The sequence below is a fragment of the Aplidium turbinatum genome, chromosome 11, assembly GCF_918807975.1.
Source record: "Aplidium turbinatum chromosome 11, kaAplTurb1.1, whole genome shotgun sequence".
Classification (NCBI taxonomy): domain Eukaryota; kingdom Metazoa; phylum Chordata; class Ascidiacea; order Aplousobranchia; family Polyclinidae; genus Aplidium; species Aplidium turbinatum.
The window spans coordinates 13,699,684-13,715,488 of NC_137482.1; the positions used below are offsets into that span (position 1 = coordinate 13,699,684).

The window sequence follows — 15,805 nt, forward strand, 5'->3', positions numbered from 1 at the left end:
AAAAAGTGGGTAGGCTAGTGCATTAAAGGTTCTAAGCAGAAAAGCGAAATCATGTTGAACAACATTAGCATCACTTTTGGTACGAATTCATCTAAAGCCTTGCTATTTCACCAAATAGTTCAAGCATCGATTACAGTAGCCGATAAGCAATATTTTTCTAGTTCCTTGCCAGCTTCGATAAATCGATCAGTTGAGCCACCTGCTTTGGAAATGGCAAGATCAAGCAACGCTGATTCCAATCTCCGGCTGTGCGCTTGAGCAAGGTGCCTTGATTACTTCAAGAACAGCTCTCATTTTAGCGGCACTTGTTGGATGGAAAAAATATCACTCGATTTTAATGACCAGACCTGCGTTAGAAGTTCAAAGCCTCTGGAAGTATGCAAAACCTCCAGAATCAAGCTTAATTCTGAAGAAAGCTTTCTCAGTCCTAGAATAATGATGCCTACAAGCTACAATCTATCTATTGTTCATGAACGTAGCCTATAGCCTATTCTATAGTCAAGAACAATGAGTAAACTTGAGAAAAGTTTAATACTCACGGTTTAATTGTCAAAATGATTAGATATTTTTGCCCAGATGATTTAATTAACAACTGCAATTAGTAGGATACAGAGACACTTTGACTCCTACCCGTGAAAAAATGTAGCCTACATGTTAGTGAATAAGCTACGTCTGTTGGCCAACTGTTCTTTTTTGTAAACACAAATCGAAATTTATCGTTCTGCCTAAATTGCAATACCACATGCAATCGTTTTCAAAATCGATGATAATATATTTTACATTCATTGGAAAATACCAATGTAGCCTATCACATAAATTATAACAATTGTGTACAGTTTGTAAATTGATGAGATGTCGAAACATCGTGGACGGTAAGATTGATTTGCCAAAATAACTGGACATTTTTGCCCAAATCCGCAACGTTTTTTTTTTCACAGCGGAGGAGCGACCGCCCCTCCTGGCTCCTGCCCCCCATCTCCAACGGCTATGCTTTTATCTCAAATTATGCAAGTATCCTACTTTGTTCGTTTAGGCTATAATTAGTCTCTGTTACCGAAAATGAAAACTTTTATTAAAAGCATTATAGGCCTATCACCTTCCTGTTTGCATCAATTTTATTTTGTCTGGACACGCTTTAAGTAATAATAGTTTTGTGTGGGCGGAACTAATCCAACTAAGCTACTAAATTTTTAGTTATAAAGAAACGTTAACCTGCAGTTTGTCCTTGTTTGCTTTTGTGCTACGGGACTGTATCCAAATGTCTGATACCGTTTTTTCGATTAACATATAGCGCATTGTACAATTAATTTAGATTTCAAATATTTGGCAATTTCAACATCAAATAACCAATGGGAACCTTTGGAGTGTGAAGATTTACAACGTTGAACAGGAGTGGCCTACGTCTTTGATCGTGCTGCTGAACAATGTCGTCCCAACATTTTGCTTTGGTTGCGGTTTCGTGTCAGACTTTGTCGATAACTATTCTTTCTTTTGGTAGCCTAACAGGCCTACTGTAAGCTAAGTCTCTAATGAGTCTATAAAATATAACTTTTCAAAATACTGTGAATGTTCTGGAACTTTTAAGCCAAGGAATACTACTGAAAATAAAACTTTTGCAATAGATTGAGTTTCGCTTTTAGCAGCGTGATCGTTGCTTAGCCTACTTCCCAATGTAGATATTAGCGACCTGTTTTAGCTTGATGCAGTGAGTTTGCTGTGGTAATAGCAAATTGTACTAACTTTCGAAACACAGTTCCCTATAGTCATGTGCTATGACGATAATAAAACGTTTGTTTGACTAAAAAGAACACAACCTATTAATCCGGCAGATAAATTTAATCTTGGCTAACATAAGCCGGATTATCGTTTGACCAGTGCACAGAACATTTTGCATTGAAAAATAAGTAGATTAAGCACTGATTGATTTAATCATCAAGAATCTACGAAAGGCTGGGCATAACCCTAACCCATAACTTGCCAGACAGGGTTATTTAAAAGCCATTTCATTAAAGTTGTAAAGTTAAGCAAAAAATGTTATAGGCTAGTTTCCAGTACTGATTAATTACAGGCCAACGTAATGTTAAAACTATCATTGCAGTTGAAGTTTTTAATTGCTTTTGTAATTTTCTGAATGAAAGATTGCAACACCACATGTCCAATCAAATAACTATAACTGTGACTCGATGACTGATATAGTCTTTCGCTGCTTCCTGTCTGTTGTGGTACCTAGATGGCTATGGTGCTATTCTATTCATGTTGTGTATAATTGTACCGTGCTATTGTTGCAACAGACAAAATAAAAGTTTTCTCTCTCTCTCTCATTCTTACGCAAGCACATAATTTCTGATTGAACAAAATAAATGTCATTAATCAGAATATTAATTAAACGAAAGATCTCTATCGGGACGGAGGTTTAAGTATATTGTGTTGTGTCTATAGCGGAGCCTTTGCATCGACACAATGTGACTACTGTATTTTTGGTCAATGCGATGCTATTCCTGTATTCAAGGCATATGACAATGCCAAATGCAACTTAGCCTATAAGTTAATAAAAGAACTTTTTGTAAACTTATAGCCTATAATCAATTTCTAGATCATTAGTCTTCTATTCAACTTCTTTGTCAATTTACGGTGAAAGACTTGGACAACTGAACATCACAAGATAAGAAGAGGATTTATCTCATGAACAGAATGCAATAGAACAGAAGAAAGAAACCTGCAACGGCGACCTTATCTAAGGTGGAAACTTGCAAAAGTCAAAAGAATAAGCCAACATGAAGATGTGCTTCCACTGTATGCTACAGCACAATGCATGACGATTACAAAAAAGGAATCTGTAGATAGTATTACGCTAACCAGACTTAGTCGTCCGAGCTCAAGATGTTAAAATTTGAGATCCTTACTTTTTCAGATACCGCGGTATCATAAAAGACTTCTACAAATGCAATATGTTTTTGCAAGGGCTTTGTTTGTGACTCATGGGCTTGATCTAATTTCACGCACCTGAAATATTTTGAATGGTCGACAATTCAAATGTACATGGTAAAACCACGTCGATCCAATTAGCTTACAACAGTAAACAAAGTTGTACAAGAACGATTGACGCATTGCCCAATATAAACTTGTTGCATTTTCAGTCGGTTATTTTGGAGTTCTCAACGTAAATTTTTTGAGATCTCAATGAAACGCTTGATGGGATTGTATTTTTCGATTAATTCACATTTTCCACTATGTGCAATGCTGCAAATAAGGACTAGTTATTTTTTGCACTGTCTGTAATGACACAGTGTCATAAAGATAAAGTCAAGGTTAAGTGAACAAATTAAGCATTGTCTTAAAATTGTAAAAGTCATTATTAAACGATGGAATTGTTCATAAACTACCGGGTTGTGGCTGACCAAGTCAAGTTTTACGTTTTCACCGCTTTTGTTATTGTTAGCATTAACATTATAACAATTAAAAGAAATCTTCTGTGCTTCGGGCAGAACCAGCGAAATGTTTGACAACGTTTTACTTCCACGGCCGAAGCGATTCTCATTGTTTCCAGAAAATAATAACTATGCCTTTTTCACGTGTAATCTTCCAAGTCAAAGACTTTAGATTAGGTCATTGCCACTTCTTATTTTACTTGTTTATTTTATACAAATATACAGTAGATGGCAAAAAGTGTAGAACGAGTAAAAACTACAACAATGTTTTAAAATTGTTTTCAAGATGGTATTACTTTCCAGGACAATGAAAGACACAAACGATTGGAAAGCTTATCTCGTTCAAACAATAAATTACTACTTTCTTTATACCGGTACGTTGAGTTATTATCCTGCCAACACAAAAATATTTAGACTAAAGGCTGAAACATAATTTTTATATGACTCATTTCGTCGAGATTTTACAACATAAAGGTTATTAGAAATTAAAGAAGCTTATAATAAAGTTTCCAAAAAATGTGGAATGTTTTTGGTTTTAACATTTATAAAATCATTCTTGGTGAATGTTGTTCAAGGTCAATTCCACGAAACTTTTAGGATTCTAAGGTTGTTTTTTTTTAATTTTCGTTTAACGAAGCTCAACAAAATATTTCATTACGAAACTCATTTCAAAATTATAGTAAATCAACTTTATGTAAAAAAAATATTGAGAATTCTTAGGCTACTCAACTGAACAATTAAATTATTAAAAGAACATTTTGGATATGTTATTACACAAACTCTACTGTAGGTTCGACACGCCCTTTTGACGTTTTTTCCTCGCCATAAAAAATTGGCATAATTTCAAAATCAAAACAATACCCAACAAGTTGGAACAATACCCTCAGTGGTGATGTCATTGCAAGTGGTTGATAAACTTAGTTGTCTTGAATTAGGCTTTACTACAAACCAAGTGACGATAGAAAACAACATTTTTTTAATTCATTAGCTAAAAATATCTGTTTCAATTCAGAAACTAAGAAAATTTTATATGCCGCAAAGTAATCTTTATTTAATTCTTAGCATAATCAAATCAAATATCACCACAATGATGTCATAATTATTATCAAAACAACCAAATTATTTTTTCGTGTGAAAAATAAAGTTAATTTAATTTATGAAAAAAGCAAAGTGTAGACTAATTAACTTTCCAGGCAAATAAATTAAGGTCAATCGCATTTTCGATACATGTTTACAACGCTTTAATCAATCAGGATAATAAGAAAAGCGCCATCATGATACAGGCTTTTGTAGGAGGCTGTTCCAAAATGTTTCAGAACAGATTTAAGAAAGATCAAAAAATTACACCCGACGGAATTTTTTCTGTCACAATTCAACGTTCCAGGAAGCGTTAAATATTCTTTATTTAAGCCGCAAAAGAATTTTAGATGTTTTGTACGGCAAGTACCTAGGCTACTTATTCGTAAAATCAATGTAGGCTAATTTCTTGATCGCTGCTTTTTCTCTAAGGAAATCTGAAATTTTGATTTAGTAACTGAAAATGAAAAAGTTTAATTTTATATCATGTCATGATTCCTAAGATATATTTTTTTAAAACAGCCACTGGTCAATGTGACTGGGTAAAAGCTTATGCTGTCCTTCTGTAATAGATAGGCTATACTGATGATGAAAACAGGCGCCATTTTGTTAGATTTTTAACTTCAAACTTAAATCTTTAAACAAATAAAAAAATGAAACAAATAAATGCTTCCAAATAGTAAGATACAACTTTGTGAAATCCCAGGCATTGTCAATCATCTGCTTCTTCTACACCCTGTTTGTAAATTTACGATAGGCTAAAACTTTTGCAGGATATAAAAGCAATTTACTTATTACGTTCAATCATTCGGTTGTATCCTAAATGAAGGATCCTTGCATAACTTTTCATCTTCAATAACATCGAGAAACGAGAACAAAGGTGGAGAGACATCAGCTCATATTTCATTACTTATAAAAACTTTGAATGCGTTTTCCCAGCGTTTAATTTTTTTTACTTCTACTTTCGAATAGCCTACTACTTTCGAATAACTTACTCAGAGAACTAATATGAGCAGTCAAGATTGAAACCCGTTTTACTGTTGTTAGATTTAACCTGAAGATTGTACTGATGATATCGTACAAAGGAAATAGTGCACACACAAGAACAAGTTGTATAATTTAGGACGGTTTGATTCTGTTTTAAATTTATTTCTTGAACTTTTTTTCAAAAATCTACAACAAATATGTCGCAAACTTTTATTAACGTAAGCAGGACAGCTCGTCAAACAAAAGTTAATCCGTAATTTCTGCGTCATAACCTACTTCAAAAAATACCATTGTTTTTTTTTGTCATTTCCTTACCTTAGTTTTCAGAAAAAAGCAAAATTATTTGCTAATTGTACGTGTCATCTAAAAATACCACAAAGCCGCAAGTTGCAGGTCTGTGGAATAAAGGGCGTTGGAGTGACGACTGTGACCATTGCTAACTCAGTTGTGGTAATGTTAGCATCAGCTCAGAACTTCTTTCCACGGGAGGGATATTTTTAAATAAATAAAAGATCTGTAGCGTTTTAAGCAAGCCTTTTTATCTTACTGCTCTGTAAGCATAACGTGTTGTCGCAATTGTGTAATAAGAAGCCTAAAAAAGAAAGTAGTTTGCTGTAGACGAATTAAAAAAGAGCAGCCTTATAGCAGCTAATAAGACGTGTATATAAAACTGACATCAGGCCTAAAACGAAAAGTACGGCACGGTCTTGCAGATTGTGTTGTTTTTTTCAATTAGTTTTATGAACAATCCCAAATGTTAACGTAACTAGCTTTCAATATTCGAAGAAATTACTAAATTAAACATTTCTGTTTTAAGACCGCTTCATACAAAATCTGAATTATGATAAAGATCATGAAACTTTTTGCTGTAGTTCTTTTAAATCTCTACTCCTCCAATTTCGGACAAACAAATCCTCTTGTGCTGCCGCGTAACAATATCGAAGGAGAAAATCTTCTGTTGTCTTCCGTTGGTCAAAATAATGTGGTGAGTTTAACATAACTGCTTTACTTTATGCTTTTTACCAGTAGGTTATCAATTTTGCAAAGTTTCTATAACAATAAAGTATCAAAATTATTTATCATTTAAAAAGTTAAATATAACTTTGAAAAATAACAACAACCTACTCTATGGCCTACCTTTAATCAGAAGGTTTAAATTTTAAATTCAGACCGAGAAAACTTGGCCTGAAGTTTGGCATGAAGGATGGTCAAACTGGATAAACATTGGAGTCACCCATATCAATGATACCGACATTGACTACATACCAAACAACAGTTCTGATGAATATCGCTTTCTTTCCATACTGCACTTGACATACAGAAGAGGTAAAAAATAAAAACAATAAGGATAAAATTACCTTGTCTTTGTTCCCGTACAAAATGCTTCTATACGCAAAATTTATAAACAGCAAGATTTCTTTCGAAAATTTTCTTGTTATTAACATACAAATCATTTTCTGTTAAGATGAGCTAACCTGCGAAGATAAAAACCAAAACAGTTGCAATGATTGGGCAAATATGGGTTATTGCACCCACATCAAATCTCGCTACAGATCATGGATGTTTGAGAATTGTCCTGAAAGTTGTCAAATTTGTACAAAACCGACTTCATCAGCTTCTGAAAATAACACTTGTCAAAATAGAAGGTAACTTTTCCAATGGTTTATTTGGATTTTCTTGTTCAGTCTTCATACAGGCCTATTGTATATTTAGTAATTGATCAGGCAGCGGCTTAGCCTATTATATTTTTAATAGATAGTCTGATTTGGCCATGGCTATGCCATAAAATAAGTTTTTTTTTTATCCTTTTCTCACTTAAGTCGTACTGTAAAAGTTTGAAGCTTTTAAACGCAGTAGCCTCGTCTATTATTTAAATTTTTATAACTGTTGTTGCTTTTTGTGATTGTAAAAAGCTTGAATATTTGGCTTCAACTTTAATTCTCAGAAATTTAACTTTAACTCACAGAAACACCTGCGACGTTTTGTTTCGGTACTGCGTCGGACCCTTTCAAAACTACATGAGAAAATGGTGTCCTGAAACATGTGGACTGTGCTCGTCACCTGTCAAACCCACAACGAACACTCAACCAGTTACAACTCCTGATTTTGTGGCTACAACTGCGGCTATCTTGTCAAATGGTAACAGCATGATTTCTTGTAAAACATTTTTGAAAGATAGACTTTGTATGTTTCAAAACAATTATATTTGCATCATTATTTGCAGTAACCTTAGCAGCAAAAATGTGGCAATATCTGTTTCATATTATTATAACCTACCACAAAATATTTCTAAAAGTTTTACTTGTAAACAAAGCAATTGTGTGTGTTTTTGATATATACAGTATTCTGTATCTACTGTATGTCTATATATTTGTATAAACTATAATCTATCAATGATCTGACTGATCTGTGTATAAACTATACTGTATATCTGTTCTCTGTTCCATAAAAACAATCCTAATTAAACAGCGTGAAAAAGGTTTGCAGAAACAAAAAATGTTTAGCCTATGTGCGAATAAAAGAGATTAAAAGGCATAACTGCATTTCGTCTTTGTCATGGAAAATCAGAAACTCAACGCATCAAGACCTGCTTTCCTTCAGCCTGTGGAATCGCTCCTTCAATAGAAAGATCAACAAGATTCAAAAGAAACATTTCCTTGGAAAACGTAATGTAAGTGTAAGCACAATGGATTGCTTCAAATAACTTTTTAAAATCAATCCTTTTACAAATAGCGTTTCATATTTTATCGCATTCTAATAATCCCTTTAACTGGTTAAAGTAATAAAAATGGTAAACTACTGCTTCAGCTCATTTATTGTCGCTATACAAATGCAACGGCTAAAGATTATTTTTAGCCGCTGTAGGTTTTTCAATTTCATATCATGGTTTTAAAAGTGGAACACGGTACTTTTTCCGAGTTAAAACTTTGTTATTATATTTGTCAATTTGTTAATGTGACTCTATAGCAGACCTGCGATAAGTTGTAAGATAGGGAATACATACTTTAGTAGTTTCACATACAATAGTCGAGAATTTATTAAACTAAGCCGAAGTTAGTAGATCTATTTGAACGGCAATCTAGGCCTACCAAATATAAAATAATTGCAAATGTAGACTACATCTTCATTTAACTACCTGTATATCTTCCACTTGAAGAAAAATTGTTATTTGTGTTTTTAAAAATAGCATTTAGCCTATTACAGTTGTTTTACAAAATAAATATTTCAAAGCACAAAATGATTTGTAAATTTTCTTTTTACAAGTTTATAATAGCCAGTAACCTACATACTGTGTGGTTGCCACGTTATAATTGTTTAAAATGACTTTTAAAAACTACATTGGACAATTTTTAGTGAGTGCTTCTGTTTTCATTATAAATTTGAAAAACAAGATTGAAAAAATAATGTTATCTGCGTCACACTCACATCACAAATAATAATTAACGTTGGAAAGACAAAATATATCATTTCATCACAGGCTAAACAAGCTGTAAAAAGGTTGATCAAGATGTAAGAAAATAGAATAGCCTACACCTTCATGTGGTCTTGTTACTTTGTTATGACGAAAACAAAATTATTATAAAATTTATCCTGTGGAAACTTTCCAGTTACTTTTTAATAAACTTTCGTCAAGCCAAAGAGCACTTGGATTAAGAAAAAAGATTAGTGTTGCGAAACGATGACATTTACCATTTTAGGAACATGACCTTTGACAGTCACAGGATTATGTTAAGTTTGCACTTTAATTATAAGAAAATGTAGCAATTTTTTTTAAATTATTTATGCACCTTGGTAGCCTAAAAGGTTCTTGTTTGTAATGTATTTTTTCAATCTTTTTAATCTAACCAAGAAATATCTAACCGAGGTTTCCTTCCACTTTACAATTGCTTCACAATTCAGAATTTTTAATTGTCGTTAGCCCTCAAGTTGTAGCCCAAAATTGACATCGTTTCTAAGGAAAATTGGGTTTCACTCAATGTCATAACTGATTCGGTTGTAAAGCCACAAACCGGATGTAGCTGTCATCACACGACTTGTAATCAAAAAGAATTGTGGGTCTGGAACAAAGATAGAACAAAGAGACTGTAATTATCGTATCGTAGCTTTAATTTCATAATTAAATTTATTTTCCTAAATTTAGCCAAAGTCTTAATCGGTCACTGTTAGCCGTTAACCAGTATATAAACTACAAGAGAGCGGTCAATCCAAAATTTTTAGTCCAAATATTTTATGAGCTATTTTGAAAGAATAAAAAGAAAAATGCCAATAGAATTAGCTGCAAGCTAACCATTCGATGAGTAGTGGCGTAACTAAATGTAACATCGAGACAAAGCATGGCTGATTTGAGCCAATATTGTAATACTTCATTGTGGGCATATTTTAATTCAAATTTTGTATTTTTGACAAAATAAGTTACTTAAAAAGAGAGCAATTTTTACATTTAACTTTCGAAAGGGTTCAAGTAATTTCCGTTTTCTTTAATCCGTTTATAATGTAGGCTACATGAGTACGTCGGCTTGCATGCATATATTTAACATTAAATCCACTTTATTGCTTACATCAGTTTTCTTCTTTACACAAATATCAATATATTATATGCCCACATTTTTTGAACTCTGACTCAAAAATTTAAACTTATAAATAAGTTTATAAGAAATTTTGAAGATGACCATGCCCCTTGACTATTTTTGTGACTCAATGACACATAACAGTTTATGGTTATTTCAGAATTTAATAGTATCTTCACAGGTGTGAATTCTAATGTATAATCGTTGAAATGGTAACGTTATTAGAGCAGCGGTACTTTTCAAAAGTTCATTTACGATTCACGAACTAGGTTTAATTTATGAGAATAAACTTGGATAAGAAACAATCGAAAGCGAATTTAATTGTGACAATAGTTTTATTCCACCACTCATCTTTGATTATAATAATTAATTTTCAAATCTATATTTTCCCATTATGCTTTTAATTTCATTATTTTTTGATATCCCAGTGATTTGGCTGTGGACTTCCAGACATGTCACAGCTTCCGTAGTTATCTTATTACACAAAATTATCCAAAGCCATAAGACAGCTACTTGATGGAATCTTAGGTCTTTTTTTAAAATAGACGCTCCCTCACACAGTTGCTGAGCAGTTGCCACCCATCATGAGCTTGACGCTTTGGTCACGTGTGATCGAAACAACTCTGTTTGAGTTAGAAGTAAAATTAATAAAAATTCTAGGATGAATAATATTGATCGCTTTCAAAATGTTGTTTATTTTGTTGCAATATTTGTCTATTTCATTATCATCAACCAAATTCGGTTTTGTCCCTAATAGTGGACTGGTCTATTCTTTCCTTGCGTAGTAGTTTTCACCTCTTTGCTTAATCTCATTTTGTCCATCACATCTTCTTCCTTCATCCGCTATTGTCTGCCTCTTACTTGAAATGTTCTTTCCGTTCGTTAGCTCCATAATTAAGAGCTCTACTCAAGATCAAGCAGCACTGGTTCGACTCTCGGGGTGTGCGCTTGAGCAACGCATTTTAAGGACTGCTCTCCATTCAGTGGCACCTAGTGGATGGAATAATTCCCAGGCAACAACTGAGAAAACTTCACTTTGCCAATCTCGATAATCGGCCTTGTGTCAAGAGCCTCTACAAGTATGCAAAACTACCAGGAATAACAAATCAAAAGCTTTGTCAGTCTGAGGATAAAGACTTAAAAACCAAACCAACCAAATGTTTTTTGGACGCCTTGTTTTCTTTTCCCATCCATCTTCAAAGTCAATGCCTTTCATTGCTGTTTGTTTTGAATTGCCTTTTCTAAATTATTGGATTGTTGGTAAAACCAACGTCAAAGTTAGTATAAATATCATGTTGAATATGTTTCATTTCTTCTTGATCTAATTTATTTCGTCCGCTCCCTTAGCTCAGTGGTTACGCGCCCGGCCCAAGATCACGCGGCGCAACTTCGACTCTTGATGGGGTGTGCGCTTGAGCAACGCATTTCAGGACTGCTCTCCATTCAACGGCACCTAGTGAATGGAATAGTTCCTCTGCAACAACACTTCAAGAATCGGAAAACTTCACTCTGCCAATCTCGGTAACCGGTCCTGCGTCAAAAACCTCTAAAAGTATGCGAAACTACCAGGAATAACCAATCAAGGCTTCGTCAGTCCGAGGATAAAGATTCAAAACCAACCAACCAACCATTTCGAACTATCAGTTAACCTGATGGCCAGTTGCCATCATCTCTATTTTTCTTTTTCAAACAGTAGCTTCGAAGTGCAGAAATATAGGTATTAAAGGTTGCAAAACTACGTAATAAGTTGTTTTATCTTCCTGAAGAAAACTTAGAAACAATTTGATTTTTTATATTGTAGAAATTCATTTCCACGACCATCTTTGAAGATCGTTGGTGGAGCTCGTGCTAGAAAGGGTGAATGGCCATGGCATGGCTTGCTGATTCAGCAGGTAATCTCAAAATTTTTATTTTTTGAACACAATTTTGCCTTAGCATGTTACATCGATCATACGTCCGATTTTTTCAGTCCGATGATAAATATATCTTCAGCAGTCAACATATTATCTTTTTTTAATAATAATCAATCAACAAATATGTTTAGATGCAAAGTAGCTATACCGTTATGTCTAATAATTGTTATATAGTCTGCTTTTCTTTAACAGATTGATGAACATGTTCGCTTTTGTGGAGTAACAATAATATGCAAACGTTGGCTTGTAACAGCTGCACATTGCATAGTTTCTCGGGAGCAAGGCTTGACTCTTACGAGGTGACGAAAATTTATTTTGTTTGTGAATGCTAAATTTTTTCATGGTTGTTTTAACAGCCTACGTATTTCTCATGCAAACAGTTTATTTTATTTGTGAGACTTCACGCAGTCTCTTCTTTTCAGAAAAATTATGGAGACCTTCACTTTATACGTTGGACGCCATCTTCGATTATTGAATCCCTTGGAAGATTCAACGCAAGTGTTCGGAAACAACGAAATAGAACGATTTCTAATTCATACGGGTTTTCAACTCTCTCCGAGTTTTTCCAACGATATAGCTCTCATCAAGTTAAGGTATTGTGCTGACCACTAAACAAATTGTTATTTTGTGCTTTTATAAAAAGCGCACTTTCTAGTAGGCTATGCTATATTAGCCGACTCCCCTGCTACAGCTCTACATTAGGTAATAGGTTTATAGTTGAATGGAAATATCAGTTATGGTCATCTAGTAATAGAGATAGCCTACTAATAAATCAATATTGACATCGCAACGCTATCAAATAGTGGACCAGTTGCAAAAATCTTTATAAACCAGACGCTTATGAAAGCTTTAAAGGTCAGCTTAGGCCCAGGGGCGCCGGAAGCGGGGGGGCAGGGGGGGGCGGCCGCTCCCCCTGCCCTCAATTTTTCTGCAGATGGAGGGGAAAAGGGGGCAATGGTGCCCTTTTAAAGTCATGTAAGCTACTGCACATTTTGCAATATAACAATTTTGCTATTCGCTTTTAGCCTAATTATAATCTTTCATTTTTGCCTCAAAGTAATATTACGGCTTACGGCACAAAATTTTGCAACACAGTACAGGCCTTAAAACTCGTTTTTTTTTTGGCAGCCATCGTGGCCTACCGGGAGCTCCTTCTCGGCGGCCAAATCTGCGTGCTTGGAGACCAAAATACAAAATAAAAGTAACGATAGCACAAGTAAATAGAATTAAACTTGAAACAATACAAAAATGATCACTTAGCGTTGTTGAAGTCTGGGCCTAGGCGACGTCCTACAATAGAATCGTTGCACCACGCAATAACTGCTTTATCGGAATTGTAATCCAGGACTGCGGGACTATCTAACGACACTCGCACGAGTGTCTCCAATGTGGCTGATTTTAAAGAAGTTCGCCACTCCCCTAGAATTCTTTTTAGCAACGAAAAACAATGTTCGACATGTGTTGACGATGACGGCAAGGTAATAAGTTTTTCAATGATGCGAAGGAGATTACTAAAAGAAGCATAATTTTTGCAAAATATGATCAAAAAATGTTTTCCACTCGGATGTCAACTAACCTAGTTCTCCCTTTTAACAACGATTCAATGTCCCACAACATCGAATCGACATAAAAACGACAATGTTGCCAGCCGATGTAAATTAGCACTTCGGAATAACACTTTGATAAAATGAACGTCGAAAATTACAAACAAGACTTACAGCTGGATATATTCCATACAATAGCAAATATTCTGGCACAATACAACAATGGCGATTATGACGCGCTGACCTAATTTTGCGTCACTCTTTGATACTACATATTTTTGACAGTTAAATGCACGATCATTCTATTGCGAAATTAAACAATTGGTTAGAAGAGACTGGCGGCCAAACTTGGCCGATTGAGGAGGTAGCACCGGCGGTCATTCAAGCACTACTTAGCGGCCATGGCCGCCGGCTGCTTTAAGGCTTGACAGAAGGTTACATCATTATAACATAGCATGATGCCCTTCTTTGTATACCGGACACTATTGTAGGCTATTATTACTCAATACATAGTGAGCTGATAGATTAGCATTATCGCTATATCATATCTTAAAACTTGAAAAAAAATTGGCCTTTTAGTAAACAAAAGTGCCCTTTTTTCGTAATCCTGCTCCCCCAGTCAAAAATCGTTCCGGCGCCTCTGCCTAGGCCGACTTACTATATATTGGTCATTACTTAATTAATCAATTTTTTGAACCTTTACTGTATTTTAGATCCACTTCACCAATACACTTCAATCGCTTTGTTCAACCAATATGCCTCCCCTACAAGAACAATGTTGTTCATGGAGATACGTTAAATACATACGGATGGGGATCTACCATGGGTCATGGTCCATCTGCACATTATTTAAAAGATATTCGACTTCCCTATTTGGACTACCAGAAGTGCCAACAAAGAGTCTGGAACCTGAGTAAAAAAGGCACACTGTGTGCCGGAGGTGGAAGGAACAGAGATGCCTGTACAGGAGATTCTGGAGGATCACTTGTGATGAAGAAAGCAACAAACGATACAAACAACAATCGTTTTGTGTTCTATGGAATAACTAGTTATGGAAGTTACTACTGCAACACTCGATCTCCTTATAAACCTGGCGTTTATACAGACGTGGCGTATCATCGGGCTTGGATTGAGCAACAAACAAATGGATGTTGCGATGACGCCACTTCCGCATCACTCACAACAATTGAATAAATTCAAGTTTCACGTCACATTTCTCACCAGCGCTATCGTTCAAAATAATGAGGCTAAAAGACTCAGATTGGAGTTTTTCTTATGACCTAAAACCACTTTTTTGACAAAAAAACTTCGTTAAAAAAGCAAAACAAAATTGGGTAGTAAAATAGCAGCAGTTTTTTTAAGCTATAAACAATTAAAGCAAAATCAGGCTAATTCCACACGTATTTCATTTGTTAATATTGTCACCTTATTCTTAAATTATATCTCTAATAGGCTGTCAACGACAAAGTAACTCACTTCTCTTCGAATTCTCAGTGGCAACTCATATCGAAATGTGGTCCACAGAGGTCATCTTGAGCGTATTTAAAATACCGTGCTTACAGTTTTTCTTCAATAAAGTAAGCTATATCGCGTGGCTATTGGAAAAGTTTATGTAACGTACATTTCAAACATTACTTTTTTATTTTTATTGTGACAGTTGTACCACCACACAATGTTGCATACCATCTACAACACTATAGCCTAGCCTACACTACAGGCTACTCTCAACACAATATTTTGTGCAAATTTATTATTGTGTAATTATGTGAGTAAATTAAATTGTGTAAAATGAAGAATGGTGTGCTAGGCTAAGCGATCAAAGCTATTTTACTGTAAGGAAAGCGAATCGGAAAGTTTTTAAGAAACTTTAAGACTTCACTTCAATTTATTTTTCATTGCTGGCGCGAACATGAAGAAAACGGCAAAGTAAACTCACGAATTTAGCACCAACAAAAGGGAAAGATGGCAAAACCAAAAGGTTTAAAATATGCAAAAACAGTGTTGGGATGTCACTATCTTTAATTTGCACAGCCACAAAACCTGGAAATGAGATAGAAAAGTGATATAAACTTGAGAGTATATCGTACCACAGGATTTGAAAAAGTACCACAGGTGTTGAAGCAACAGTTGAGATAGCATTGCAATTTGATGATGATGTTGAAGATAGTTTTGTTGAAGAAAATGAGATGAGAACAAGAAGGAAAAGACGATATTTTGATTGTGAGGGAGATGATGAGCCAGTGGCTTCAGATAAAAAAATCAAAGTTGATTATTTTTATGTAGGCTAT

At 34.6% G+C, this 15,805-nt stretch overlaps 1 protein-coding gene across 1 annotated transcript; it reads left to right on the forward strand.

Annotated features, from left to right (window-relative positions):
• Positions 1–6,318: 6,318 nt before the first annotated feature.
• On the forward strand, positions 6,319–15,290 carry LOC145779870 (uncharacterized). Its single transcript, XM_082591539.1, has 9 exons — positions 6,319–6,477; positions 6,662–6,818; positions 6,958–7,138; positions 7,459–7,631; positions 8,061–8,163; positions 11,862–11,952; positions 12,166–12,272; positions 12,396–12,566; positions 14,231–15,290. Exons 1-9 carry the CDS (start codon positions 6,334–6,336, stop codon positions 14,709–14,711), a joined length of 1,608 nt encoding a protein of 535 aa, XP_082447665.1. The 5' UTR covers positions 6,319–6,333; the 3' UTR covers positions 14,712–15,290.
• Positions 15,291–15,805: the final 515 nt, after the last annotated feature.